At 44.3% G+C, this 14254-nt stretch overlaps 1 protein-coding gene across 1 annotated transcript in view; it reads left to right on the top strand.

The window, feature by feature from the left end:
* Positions 1–400: 400 nt before the first annotated feature.
* PPP2CB (protein phosphatase 2 catalytic subunit beta) overlaps positions 401–14254 on the top strand; it is a 28564-nt gene continuing 14710 nt past the window's right edge. Inside the window, exon 1 of the mRNA XM_055295903.2 lies at positions 401–933. Within this exon, the coding sequence (XP_055151878.1) occupies positions 832–933 (102 nt within the window). The 5' untranslated portion in view covers positions 401–831. The remainder of the gene's footprint in view (positions 934–14254) is intronic.

Genomic DNA, 14254 nt, shown 5'->3' with positions numbered 1-14254 from the left:
ATCATTTCACTTTTCTAATGTTGAAAGGGAAGATTCGAGATGTTAGGAGCTACAGGCGAGGCTGGAAATAATTAATTTACTCCATCAATACTGAATGCCTGCTATTGAGTGCTAGACTCTGGGGAGACAATGTTAAGGGAAGCCCAAGTTTTCCAACTCCCTGTCCAGAGCGCTGCAAAGCACTGCAGGAAGCTAAAGTGAGGACAAAGTTCCCAGAGATCAGGATATCTAAAGGGAGAACCAGCAGAGCTTGGTCTGAGGCAGGGTTGGGAAAGGAGGGACCCTGGCCTCCTCGGACCGTTTCTCCGCCAAGCCACGCGAGGGCGATGTTCTGCTCCTAGCGCGCCGTGTCCCGGCGGCACCGCCTGCTCGCCTTTTCCCGGCGGAAATGCCCGAGCGATGACGGAAACCCGGAGGGAGGGGAGAGAAAGAGCGAGAGAAGGGGAAAGATAAGTCGGGAGAGGCTGGTTGGCGTGAGGCGGGCCTGAAGCGGCAGCAGGCGGCCTTCGTCCGGCGAGAGCTAGGCCGAGGACCCGCGCCGCGCTCCCCCGCACCTCCCCGCGTCCTTCACCGACTCCCGCGGCGCGCGGCCGGGCGGGGAAGGGCGGGCGGGGGTCTCCTCCAGGCCGTGCGGTCGGAGCCGCCTGCTGGGCTTGGGCGGGGCGCGGGGCCCGCGGCCACCTTCCCCGGCTCAGTCCTCCCCCTGTGGGATCTGGCGACGGCGGCGGAGGGAGAGGGGAGCGGCGCCCGGGCCGGGGCCGGGGGCGGGTGAGGAGGGGGGAGGGCGGCGGCCGGGCCGGGGCTCGGGACCCGCATCGGGATCGGGCCGCCATGGACGACAAGGCGTTCACCAAGGAGCTGGACCAGTGGGTCGAGCAGCTGAACGAGTGTAAGCAGCTGAACGAGAACCAAGTGCGGACGCTGTGCGAGAAGGTGAGGGCGCCGCGGGGGCGAGTGCGGGAGCGCGGGGCTGGGACGGGCCGCCGCTTTCCTGCCCGCCCCGGTTCCGTCCGCCCCTGGCCCGGCGCGGCCCACCGGGGGCTTGCTGGACTGTGGGTCCGGCTCCGGCGTCCACCCAGGCGGCCGGCCCGGCGGTTCAGGGCCCGGGGAGTTGGGCTGCTCTCGCCTGTTCCCTCTGCCCCCGGCCGGCCGCCCAGATCCCGGGCGTGGGGAGCTCGGGTGCGGATGGGCGGGGAAACGTAGCCCCCTGAGCCAAGCCGGAGGTTGGTCGGGGTCGCCTGCGCTCCACGGGAGTTCCTGTCACTCTAGCATTTTCCGAGTGGACTAGCGAGAGCGGCGTCCGAAAAGGACTGTTTTCAGACCAGTTTCTGAACATGCACCTAAAATTAACCAGAATGTCGTGCATGTTGATGCACTTGCTAATAAATGTAGAATTTTTGTCAGGTGAACGAGGCATCTCAGAAATCACTAACTCAAGCCGGGCGTGGTGGCTCACGCCTGTGGCCACAGCTACTCGGGAGGCTGAAGCGGGAGGATTGCTTGAGCCCAGGAGTTAGAGACCAGCCTGGGCAACATAGTGAGGCCCCGTCTCCACACACAAAAAAATTTTTTAAATTAGCAGGGCGTGACGGCGGGTGCCTGTAATCCCAGCTATTCGGGAGGCTGAGGCGGGAGGATCGCTTGAGCCCAGGAGGTGGAGGCTGGTTGCAGTGAGCCGAGATCGCGCCACTGCACTCCAGCCTGGGCGACAGAGCGAGACCTTGTCTCAAAAAAAAAAAAAAAAAATCACTGATTCTTGAATGTGTCAAGCGTTTGCTTGCGGAGAGGTAGGAGTGATGGCCAACTGTGATTTTTAAAATAGAGGTTGACTTTGGTGGAAACAGATGGTGACTGGTCTTTGTGTTGAGTGGCTCTAGGAAGTAAAGTGTTGATTTTCAGAAATGAGAGCTGGTCTTAAGTTTGGGAATAGTGTTTGCTGGACATGATAAGTGGGATGTGTGTTTTCATGCACGATAGCACTTTGCAGAAAGTTAATTTTGTTTTTAATATATGTAAAGTTTTTTTCCAAAGAATAATAAAACATGCGGGTGATCAATTCGTTCCTGCACATCGTGAGTGTGTGATCTTCACTTTGTAAATTCTGTATCCATTGTTTTCTTAACCCCTGGAGTTATTTCGATCTCTCCATCTTTAAAGTCTAGAGTGGTCCACATTCATCCTTTAAAGGTGGACTAAATAATTTTCATGTATTTTTCTGTTAAAAATTCTCACTTGAAGTCCATGAAGAAGTAACGATGTTATTTTAAGCCGTAATCTATAGAATTTTCTTAACCATAATGTTTAGAAGTCATGATGTGGCAGAAGTGCACTGGAGAAGGAAAGATTTTGTTAGTCTGATTTTAGGGTACTCTTAAAATCATGAAATTTACTTAGAAAAGGAGCACTAATAGATGGTGTTAAGTTACAATAGTATTTTTAACGGGTGTAATGTTGGCCGGGGCCTTTGTGTATTAGGTAACTATTTGTTAACACAGGAGGATTTATTTTTGTAAATAGAAGTGCCAAGCAAGTGGTATTTTTCTCTTTCTGAAACAAACTGCTTACTTGTGGCTTCAGCTGACATTAATTTTTATTGTGATAACCTGTAATTTCATGAGTCTTAAAATTTATGCCTTAAACATCTCTCTCCAGCTCTAATGCGAAGTGAAATGTACAGGTTTGAAATGAGCTGAGTCAGTTAACCTGACTATGAGCATCAGAATACAGACTTGAAGTTATGGGCAAAGTGTTAGTTAAATCAGTTTTTCCCATTGACTTTCTTTTTTTGTTTTATTTTTGTTTTGAGACAGAGGCTCAGTCTGTCGCCCGGACTGGAGCGCAGTGGTGCCATCTCTGTTCACTGCAACCTCCACCTCCTGGGTTCAAGGGATCCTCCTGCCTCAGCCTCCCGAGTAACTGGGATTACAGGTGCACGCAGCCATGCACTGCTGATTTTTGTATTTTTAGTAGAGATGGGGTTTTGCCATGTTGGCCAGGCTGGTCTAGAACTCCTGGCCTCAAGTGATCCCTCAGCCTTCCAAAGTGCTGGGATTACAGGCGCGAGCCTCGTTCACAGCCCCTATTGACTTTCTAATAATTTTAAGATGAACTTCTAGAGAAGAATATTGTACGACTGCTGTACTTTGAAATAATCACACCGGAGTGTCAACGATCACTTGAGGAAGCGTTCTGTATTTGTCAAGAGAGATTATTTTTACCTCGGCTCCTAAGTAAATCAGACTAACAGTTCCTAGGACTTCACAGGTATATTTAAGATTATCTCTTGTATCTTACTAGCTTTTTTTTTTTTTTTTTTTTTTGACGCAGTCTTGGTGTGTTAGTCAAACTGGAGTGTAGTGGGGCAATCACCGCTCACTGCAACTTCGACTTCTGGGGCCCAAGGGACCCTCCCACTTCAGCCTCTCAAGTAGCTGGGACCACAGGCATGTGTCACCACACCGGGATAATTTTTTTATTTTTTTGTATGGGGTCTCACCATGTTGCCCAGGCTGGTCTCGAACTCTCGGGCTCAAGTGATCCTCCCGCCTTGGCCTCCCAAAGTGCAGGGATTGCAGGAGTAAGCCACCACTCCCAGCCCATTTTTTTTTCTTTGAATATTTGTACTTACCCACAAAACATGAATTTGTTAGTGAAATTCATTCATCTTTTGCAGCCCTCTTCTGGCAGCTATGACCTAGCTTTGTGGTTTGTGTGTGTATGTATATATATGTTTTCTGACCTTAGTTTCTAGTTCCGTTTTATATCCCTACCCCATCCTCCTTGTTGATACTTAACAAGTGTAGCGTTCATCCTGTCTTGAGTTCCAGTCCTGCTTCACAGCTTGCTAGCTGTCAGTTTTTCTGCACCTCTGATTCCTTATGACAGAGATAATGTGTACCAATCCTCCTGGGTTGGTTGTGAGTGCTAAGATACTATTCATTGGCCGGGCACAGTGGCTCACGCCTGTAATCCCAGCGTTTTGAGAGGCCGATGCAGGTAGATCACTTGAGGCCAGGAGTTCAAGACAAGCCTGGCCAACATGGCAAAACCCTGCCTCTACTAAAAAAAAAAAAATACAAAAATTAGCTGGGCATAGTGTTGCACTCCCAGCTACTTGGGAGGCTGAGACACAAGAATCCCTAGGAGCCAGAGGTTACAGTGAGCAGTGATCATACCACTGCACTCCAGCCTGGGTGACAAGAGTGCAGTTTTCTCAAAAAAAACTGTCCATGTAAAGTCCCAATGAGAAGTAAGCACTCAGTGAATCTTAAATAAAGGAAGGCTGAAAGTTTTAATCTTAAGTGTCACCCATTTTCTTTTGTAAGAAATGCAAAATAAATAAATGTGCCAATGTGCCTTTTCTGTGGTAAATGTACTTCAAAGGAGATTTTTTTTATATAGTGGCTATAGAACCCTGAAAAGTAGTGGTCCCTGTTTTGTGAACCACACAGTACTGGAATTTTTTTTTTTTTTTTTTTTTTTTTTTTTGAGACGGGAGTCTCGCTCTGTCACCCAGGCTAGAGTGCAGTGGCGCAATCTCGGCTCACTGCAAGCCCCGCCTCCCGGGTTCATGCCATTCTCCTGCCTCAGCCTCTCCGAGTAGCTGGGACTACAGGTGCCCGCCACCACGCCCAGCTAATTTTTTTGTATTTTTAGTAGAGACGGAGTTTCACCGTGGTCTCGATCTCCTGACCTCGTGATCCACCCGCCTCAGCCTCCCAAAGTGCTGGGATTACAAGCGTGAGCCACCGCGCCCGGCCAGTACTGGAATTAATAGCAGTTTTGTGAAGTATCTTTACTCCTGACTTGGTCTGCTTAATACTTGCCCTACCTTTCTAGGGCAAGAGTAGCAGGCATGTACAAAGAATATATGAGAAAAATAAAAAGTCAAACCTAATTATATAAGCTATATTTAATTCCTTGTGATTCAATTTTTGGGTTTTTTAAAAATACCATTTTTTTTATTCTATTGGAAATACTATTCTATAGAAAGTTACATCGTATGTTGGTGGTTTTTCCTTAAATTTCTATTCTAATTCAGATTACCTAAAAACTGAAGGAGTCGGCTGGGCATGGTGGCTCAGCCCTGTAATCCTAGCACTTTGGGAGGTCGAGGTGGGCGGATTGCCTGAGCTCAGGAGTTCGAGACCAGCCTGGGCAACATGGTAAAACCCTGTCTCTACTAAAATACAAAAAATTAGCCGGGCGTGGTGGTCTGTGCCTGTAGTCCCAGCTACTCCGGAGGCTGAGGCAGGAGAATCGCTTGAACCCAGGAGGCGGAAGTTGCAGTGAGCCGAGATCGCCGCTGCGTTCCAGCCTGGGCGACAGAGCGAGACTCCGTCTCCAAAAAAAGAAAGCTGAAGGAGTCCACTGAAATCAAGACCAGAGTAGTACTAGTAAAGGCCTATTTTGAGGTAGTAGCAAAAATAAAATCTATCCTAGTGCCAGTGGGTGAATGACTACAAAAAATAAAGAGTATGAATGGTATGGTGTGTCTGGCTTCCAAGGTTAATTTCTGCCTAGTGAAAAACTGTTTGCATAAAATAGCAAGGCATGTCTTCTGAGAAGACTAGCTCTTAACACTAACTTAAATTAGCAATCCAGCTTTTGAAGCTAATTGTGAATTTGACTCCTCTTGTGTGTGCAGAGAAATTGCTTCTGTGATTCATTCCTGCATCAGCAGTATGCAGTTATTTTAGAAGATTGTGTGCCTAGAGAGCCAGGCTGGCACTGCTCAGGACACTCTGTGACTAGAACTATATTTAACTGTTGTCTCAGAAAGAGTAAAAATTTTAAGCTCTTTGGGCCGGGTGCGGTGGCTCACGCTTGTAATCCCAGCATTTTGGGAGGCCGAGGCGGGCGGATCAGGAGGTCAGGAGATCGAGACCACGGTGAAACCCCGTCTCTACTAAAAATACAAAAAAAATTAGCCGGGTGTGGTGGCGGGCGCCTGTAGTCCCAGCTACTCGGAGAGGCTGAGACAGGAGAATGGCGTGAACCCCTGAGACAGGAGAATGGCATGAACCCCGGGAGGCGGAGCTTGCAGTGAGCCGAGATTGCGCCACTGCACTCCAGCCTGGGCGACAGAGCAAGACTCCGTCTCAAAAAAAAAAAAAAAAAAAAATTTTTTAAGTTCTTTGACCTGATAAATTTTATAACTGAAGAACCTTGGTGATGATTCTTTAGGTGGGGAGAGAAATTCAGCCAATGTGTGTGCTGGCAGATCTTTATTCTGATGATTATAAAATACCTATTGAGAAAAATGTCAAGGCTTGTGTAGAAGTGTAAATATGTAAATTTTATATTGAACTGATGGAAATGTTTCTGAGTCCTGGCATTAGCCTTGAGATAAGCAGAAATATCTTTAGGATATTACTTCATTCCTAATGTGAAATAGTATGCTTGTTCCTGAATGCCCAAAACCTTTTTTTTTTTTTTTTTTTTTTTGAGACAGAGTCTCGCTCTGTCGCCCAGGCTGGAGTGCAGTGGCGCAATCTCGGCTCACTACAAGCTCCGCCTCCCGGGTTCACGCCATTCTCCTGCCTCAGCCTCCCCGAGTAGCTGGGACTACAGGCGCCCGCCACCACGCCCGGCTAATTTTTTTGTATTTTTATTAGAGACGGGGTTTCACCGTCGTCTCGATCTCTTGACCTCGTGATCCGCCTGCCTCGGCCTCCCAAAGTGCTGGGATTACAAGCGTGAGCCACCGCGCCCGGCCCAAAACCATTTTAATGAAGATTAGATCCTGGTAAAAATGAGTGATTTTTGTGAATTGAGAAAATTTTTTTTAAATTACTTTCTGTGATTGATTACAGCTTAAAAAATAAAAATAGTGGTCTTGACAGGCAAAATGCCTAACCGGTACTTCCATTTTTAATTTCCCTCGAGCAAAAATTAGTGCCAGCTTTGATGGTCCATTGATAAAATCTAAAATGCAGTGATAAAATAGCTCCTTTCTTACTATAACGAAGAATGGCATGATTACAGTGAAATAGAGGGTCAAGACCCAATTCTAGTGACTGAACAAATCATTGTTTTCCTTGCTAAGCAAGCCTCTTAGTGGACAGGTAAAGAAATTAAACCAAACTAGACTAGCATGAACTATTGCTATGGCGGGAAAGTGGACTTTGTTACATTTCTCTACTTTATATATGACGTGTCAAATTGTATACCTAAGTAGATAAAGTGAAGATATTTGCAATGTAAAATTTCTTTTCATTCCCTACTTTTATTTGCCATGTGTGCCTTTTATTATTTGAAGATCTTGCAGAAATTTTTTCTTCAGTCTTTTTTCTTCAGTACAAATGTTATAAAAGACTTGGTGAATGAAACCCTTCCTTGGTAAAAGGAAACGAAAATGCCAGAAATTGAAGATGGAATTAATGCTTAATTTATTTTCCTAGATTGTTTTCTGAACGTAGTTTTTTCTAAGAAGAAGATATTAAAAATTACAGAGGTAATCTGTATGAGAAATCTGAGTCTGTGTTAAATAGAAATTTTTTATTGTTTTGAACTGATTTCCTTCAAGTAAATGTAATGAAATGTAAACCTAATCCAGATTGTTTAAAGAAACTTGTATGAAGACATCTTTTCTTCCTTAATGACCAAATGTGATCTAATAGTTCCTGTACGTTACTTTTCAACTCCAAATTTCATTAATAATCATATTAACAGCCGGGCGTGGTGGTTCCCGCCTGTAATCCCATCACTTTGGGAGGCCGAGGTGGGCGGATCATGAGGTCAGGAGATCCAGACCATCCTGGCTAACACGGTGAAACCCCGTCTCCACTAAAAATACAAAAAAAAAATTAGCCAGGCGTGGTGGCAGGTGCCTGCAGGCCCAGCTACTTGGGAGGCTGAGGCAGGAGGATGGTGTGAACCCAGGAGGCGGAGCTTGCGGTGAGCCGAGATCGCACCACTGCATTCCAGCGTGGGCGACAGAGGGAGACTCCATCTCAAAAAAAAAAAAAAAAAAAAAAAATCGTATTAACCCTGGGAAGGAGTTCTGTGTATTACAGATTCCGTTTCCTTTCCAGAGAATGGGAGAGCTCAAGCGCTCAAGCTTAGAACTGGCTTGCTGTTGTGTCCTTTGTAATTTAGAAATATTTATCATCATTCCTTGTAAACTGTTTTTTGACTGAGATACTTTTGTGATCAAATGAATTAAAAGGCAGTCCTGAGGTACAACCTGAGATTCCTGACTTGCATTATAATAGCATCGTGTTACACCAAAAATGTGCAAGACTCCATTGGAGATCTATTAAGTGAATATTTTATACAAAGACAATCGTTTTTATTTTGAGACTGGGATACAGTGGTGAATTTAAGTGTTCTCACCTATTCAATCTTAGAAAAAAGCTTATTTGAATTAACTTTTTAGCATAATTGGATTTTTTTTTAATATGCAGGATACAGTGTGTAGGCTGTAGTTTAATTTTGCTCAAAATTCCTTTTTTTTTTTTTGAGTTGGAGTCTCTCTGTCATCCAAGCTGGAGTGCAGTGGTGCCATCTCGGTTCACTGCAAGCTCCGCCTCCCGGGTTCACACCATTGTCCTGCCCCAGCCTCCCAAGTAGCTGGGACTACAGGCGCCCGCCACCACGCCCGGCTAATTTTTTGTGTTTTTAATAGAGATGGAGTTTCACCATGTGAGCCAGGATGGTCTTGATCTCCTGACCTCGTGACCTGTCCGCCTCAGCCTCCCAAAGTGCTGGGATTGCAGGCGTGAGCCACCGCGCCCAGCTCAAAAATCCCATTTTATAGAGAGGGAAATAATTAAGTTTCATCTTCCTTTAAAAGAGTTCCACATGATATTTATGTCCTGGATGATGAGCACTCAGAATTGGTTCAGTGTATTCTCGACTTGGCTTGAGTAGCAAAAGAGGCGCTTGTTCCTGTGGGCAGTGAAGAAGAAAGGAGAGGATTGGTTGACAGAATGCTGCCACTGTGTATTTATCCTGTACATTCAACAGATTTTAGTTGAACCACTATGTACCAGACCGTTCAAAGTGCTAGAAATTCAGCTGTGAAGAGGGGACACAATTAATGAACACCAGGCAGTGATTCTTGCTGGCAAGAAAAAGCAGAAGATGGGGACAGTGATGGGCTTGAATTCAAGAGACTCTTTTTTTTTTTTAATAGGGTGGTCATAGAAAACCTTCCAAATTCCTTATAATGTGGTTTACTTTTGTAATTAAAAAGGATTTTGCAAGAGTTAGAAGGCACAGTCCCTAACACTGTTCTCACCTCTGGCACCATCTTCAAAAGTTTAGTCATGATGTACCTTCAGAACAGCAGACAAATAAAAAATAAAGTTTAGTGAACTATAAATTACAGGGAACACTCCCCAGGACTGCCTCACCTTTGGCACCAATTACAAGTGCAGTGGGTTCTGAAAACCACTCTTAGGTTCAGTGATTCACAGGAATGACTCACAGAACTCACTTAAAGCTGTTATACTCATGATTATGGTTTATTACAGGGAATGAATACAATTTAAAGTAAGCCAAGGGAAAAGACTCATAAGGGCAGAGTACAAGAGGAGCTGACATCTGTAGTGTCCAGTCCTCCAGAGACCAAACTGATAATGGGATCACCCAAAGCCCGCATCATAAGTCACATTGTTAACGGTCGGCAGGTCAGAGCCCCCAGGCAGAAATACTCTTTACCAAGCAGGAAATTCCAGGGGCAAAGGTCAGACCTCTCCTCGCATGAGGTTAATTCTTCACTATACGGATTTTTATTCCATAGCAAATTCTGAGGGACGAGAACCTTGTTAAAAATAAATGGCAATACCAAAATACATGAAGAAAACAAGGCTAGATTTATCAGAATTGTGGAGTGTGTGCAATGTGAGGGATTTTTCCAGTTGAGTTGGCATATTCTTTTTTTGTTTTAAGTTTGTATTTTGTCAGCTGGGCACAGTAGCTTATGCCTGTAATCTCAGCACTTTAGGAGGCCGAGGCGGGCGGATCATGAGGTCAGGGCTTTGAGACCAGTCTGGCCAACATGGTGAAACCCCATCTCTACTAAAAATACAGAAATTAGCCGGGTGTGGTGGCACGCGCCTGTAATCCCAGCTACTCAGGAGGCTAAGGCAGGAGAATCACTTGAATCCAGGAGGTGGAGGTTGCAGTGAGCTGAGATGGAGATCCCGCCACTGCACTCCAGCCTGGGCGACAGAGCAGGACTCCGTCTCAAAAAACAAACAAAAAAAAATGTATTTTGTCTTTTCTTGGTTGTATAAATTCTTTGAAATTAAAAGTTAGCCATTTAAAAATGTTTAAGATATTATTTTCTACTTTGTGATATGTGTGTATAATTTTTACTGTGCAAGTTTTAACATTTTTATATAGTCTCATTGTCCATCTTTTCCTTAAACTTTAAGTGCACATAAGAATCACTTGGGAAAGAAATAAGAAATTCAGGTTCCTTGACTCCATTCCAGAGACTGATTGACTATGTCTTGGGCAGGTCCAGAAAGCTGCTTTTTTTTTTTTTTTTAAGGCAGGATCTTACTGTCGCCTAGGCTGGAGTACAGTAACATGATCATAGCTCACTGCAGCCTTGTACTCCCGGACTCAAGCTATCTTCACGCCTCAGTCTCCTGAGTAGCTGAGACTACAGGAATACACCACCACACCTGGCTATTTTTTCTCATTTTTTTGTAGAGACAGGGTCTCCTCATGTTGTCCAAGGTGATCTTGAACTCCTCGACTCAAGTGATCCTTCTGCCTTGGCCTTCCAAAGTGCTGGAATTACAGGTGTGAGCCACTGCCCCCGGCTTCCTTTGTGCTTTCAGTGTCATGAAATACCTGTATTTGTCAAGAAGATTAAGACCGTGTCTTAAAAAAAAAAAAAAGCTAGTAAGATACAAGAGATAATCTTAAATATACCTATAAAGTCCTAGGAACTGTTCGTCTGATTTATTTAGGAGCCGAAGTAAAAGTAATCTTTCCTGACAAATACAGAAAGAGATTTTTGCTAGCATCGCTTCTTCCAAAACCATTTTCCTCATTTATGCAATAAGTTTGCATTTTCACTTCTTTATATCACCAAGTTTCTCCGTGTTGCTAAGTTCCTGGCTGCATATTTGGAGTCTCTCCAACAGCAGCATTGTCAGCATTCCCACAGTCGGTTCTTCTGTGTACTTTTGATTTGAATTTCATTTCCAGGGTTATGTCTTGTGTGTTTGGCCTCTCTCTTTTAGCATAATATTTCCAAGATTCCTCCATATCGTAGCATGTATCTGGACTTCGTTCCTTTTTATGGCTGAATAAAATTCCATTGTGTGGATATAACACTGTAGTGGTTTTTTTAATTACTGCCATTGGGAATTTGTTTTGAAGTTTAAGAAGCCCGGTTTTTTCCGTTTGAAAAAGTAATACAGAATTTGTTTTTTAAAATTTCGAGCATCGGCCAGTCACGGTGGCTCAGACCTGTAATCTCAGCACTTTGGGAGGCTGAAGTGGGAGGACTGCTGGAGCCCAGGAGTTTGAGGCTGCAGTGAGCCATGTTCACACCACTGCACTCCAGCCTGGGCAGCAGAGCGAGACGCTGTCTCAAAAAAAATTTGTGCAAGCACCTCAGAAAGGTAGGAAGGAAAGCAAATGCACTCTACCCACCATCCCTGTCCACTGCCCTCCTACCTCCCAGACAACCATTATGTTTCTGTATATAATATCCTCAGCCATGTTCTTCATATGCAAAAAATATGTGGTGTGCAGAATGTTTGTGGTGTATTGGGAGCTGTTTTGTGGAATAAACTTGGCTTCTGGTAAAATTACTATTTAATTTGTGATCTCAGGAAAAGAAACTGAAGGGTATAAAGGCCTTAAGATTACACAATTAGATTAAAACTGTGAAGAGAACCCATGTTTTCTGGAAGACTTCAGTGCATATAATCTCATTCTAATTAATTACAGGCAAGGAGAAGAAAGTATGGGCTACGTTGTCCATAACTCTTGGGAATCCTACCAGGCTATAAGCAGAAAAGGCATTTGTAGAAGAATACATGGTAGCCTAGAATCAAAAGAAAAGCTGGAGAACCAAGCATGAGCATTTTGCAGAAATTAAGGGAGGTTAGAGGTGCAGTCAGAATCATACCTTAGAAATGTTTTAGAACACTGGAGAGAACACTTCTGTTAGAATAAAACTTGCCATTGTCCCTGCTCTTTAGAGTTGCTTCAAATTAAGAGTCTGGGCTGGGTGCATCTGGTTGGCATAAAGTAATCTGGGGCTAGAGTAACTTTGTGATTCATAGTGTGTGTACAAACTAGTGTGTTTTGAAAATCGCTGCAGGTTGAGTATCCCTCAACTCAGTGTTAAAGTCTGTTGACAAAAATGCAGAGTAGCAGGAACATAACAGTGAAACTCAAAATCCATGTTTTTAAATACTCTTCAGATTATCAAATCACTGAAGAGACAGAGAATTGTCTGTCCCTAAAATCGTGCTCTCTCCCACCAGTCTAAGCCGTCATCTGCTTTTACTTTAAGCTTCATCCTGTTTGACTTTTTTTTTTTTTTCTGTGACTGAGTTTTGCTCTGTCGCCCAGGCTGGAGTGCAGTGGCGCGATCTTGGCCCACTGCAAGCTCGCCTCCCGGGTTCATGTCATATTCTCCTGCTTCAGCATCCCGAGTAGCTGGGGCTACAGGTGCCCGCCACCACACTGGGCTAATTTTTTGTATTTTTAGTAGAGATGGGGTTTCACTGTGTTAGCCAGGATGGTCTCGATCTCCTGACCTCGTGATCCACCTGCCTCGGCCTCCCAAAGTGCTGGGATTACAGGCATGAGCCACCGCGCCCGGCCCTGTTTGACTTTTATTGTGCTGTGTTGTTGCCTTTTTTTTCTTTTGTCTCACTCTCACCCAGGGTTAACTGCAACGTGGTGCGACCATGGCTCACTGCAGCCTTGAACTCCCCAGCTCAAGCAGTCTTCCCACCCCACCCCACCCTCCTAAGTAGCTGGGACTATAGGCACACACCACCATGCCCAGCTATTTTTTAAATTTTTTATAGAGACCAGAAGTTTCACTGTGTTTCCCAGCCTGGTCTCAAACTCCTGTATTCAAGCGATCCTCCCCCGTCGGCCTCCCAAAGTGCTGGGATTACAGGCATGAGCCACCGCGCCCAGCTGCCCTGTGTTTTAGCTATGCTAGCCATCCGGTTGTTTCTTCCTCTCGGTTCGCATTCTGTATTAGTCCCAGTTCTCATCTCTTACCTTTCGTGGTTTTCTGTTTCTAATTTGTCATGGACCTGGAAACTCAGTAAATAGCTTGTTGGAATTTTGTAGATAACAGTAGGCCCAGAATAAGGCCTGAGAGACTCTTCTGGTGGGTTAGGTACATTTTTATGATGTCTGTTTTGTTACTTCAGAGGCTTTTAAATTTTTCTTCCTGATTCTGGGGTCTTTTGCTATTAGGCAGAGGGGCCAGATCGATGAGCCATTAGTGAACTTCGATTTAGTCAGAACATTTCATTTGCCAGTGTTTAAGCATAAATTCTGTACTTCAGGGCCACCTAATGGTATATTCTAACTTAATTCTATAAATTCAGAATAATTGGAATAAAGAAATTCAAGGTTGGCCTATGAATTGGTGTAAGAATGTTTGTTTACGCAAGTATTTGCATAATTTGTGACTTTTTTCTTTCATTGACCTTTTTAAACTTGTGAGTAATAAGATGATTCTTTTTAAAACACAGACCTTCTGCCTTGAAGATTTGCCTATTCTGGACATTTCATGTAAATGGAATTGTACATTATGTGATCATTCGTGACTGACTTCTTGCACTTACCATAATGTCTTCAAAGTTGTAGCATGTATCAGTACTTCATTTCTTCATGGCTGAATAACTATTCCATTGTATGAATATATTATGTCCATTCATCGGTTGATCAATATCTGGTGTTTTCTACTTTTTGGCTGTTATAATGCTGCCATGAACATGTATAAACCAGATTTCATTTCTCTTGAGTATATACCTAGGAGTGGAACTGCTGGATTATATGGTAATTTTAGGTTTAACTTTGGAGGAACTGCCAGACAGTTTTCCACAGCAGCTGCACCATTTTGCATTTCCACCAGCAGTGTATGAGGGTTCCAACTTATCCACATGTTTGCAACACTTATTAACTTTGTTTTATTATAGCCTTTCTAGTGAAGTGTTATCTCGTGGTTTGGTTTTCACATATGCTTTTATAAGGCACATTTCAAGTGTTTTTTTCCCCAAATTTTCTTTTAATAGATAAGAAATGA

The sequence above is a fragment of the Symphalangus syndactylus genome, chromosome 10 (assembly GCF_028878055.3).
Source record: "Symphalangus syndactylus isolate Jambi chromosome 10, NHGRI_mSymSyn1-v2.1_pri, whole genome shotgun sequence".
Taxonomy (NCBI): domain Eukaryota; kingdom Metazoa; phylum Chordata; class Mammalia; order Primates; family Hylobatidae; genus Symphalangus; species Symphalangus syndactylus.
Note: the sequence above shows the minus strand (reverse complement) of the source record. Positions and strands in the feature narration are given on the sequence as shown.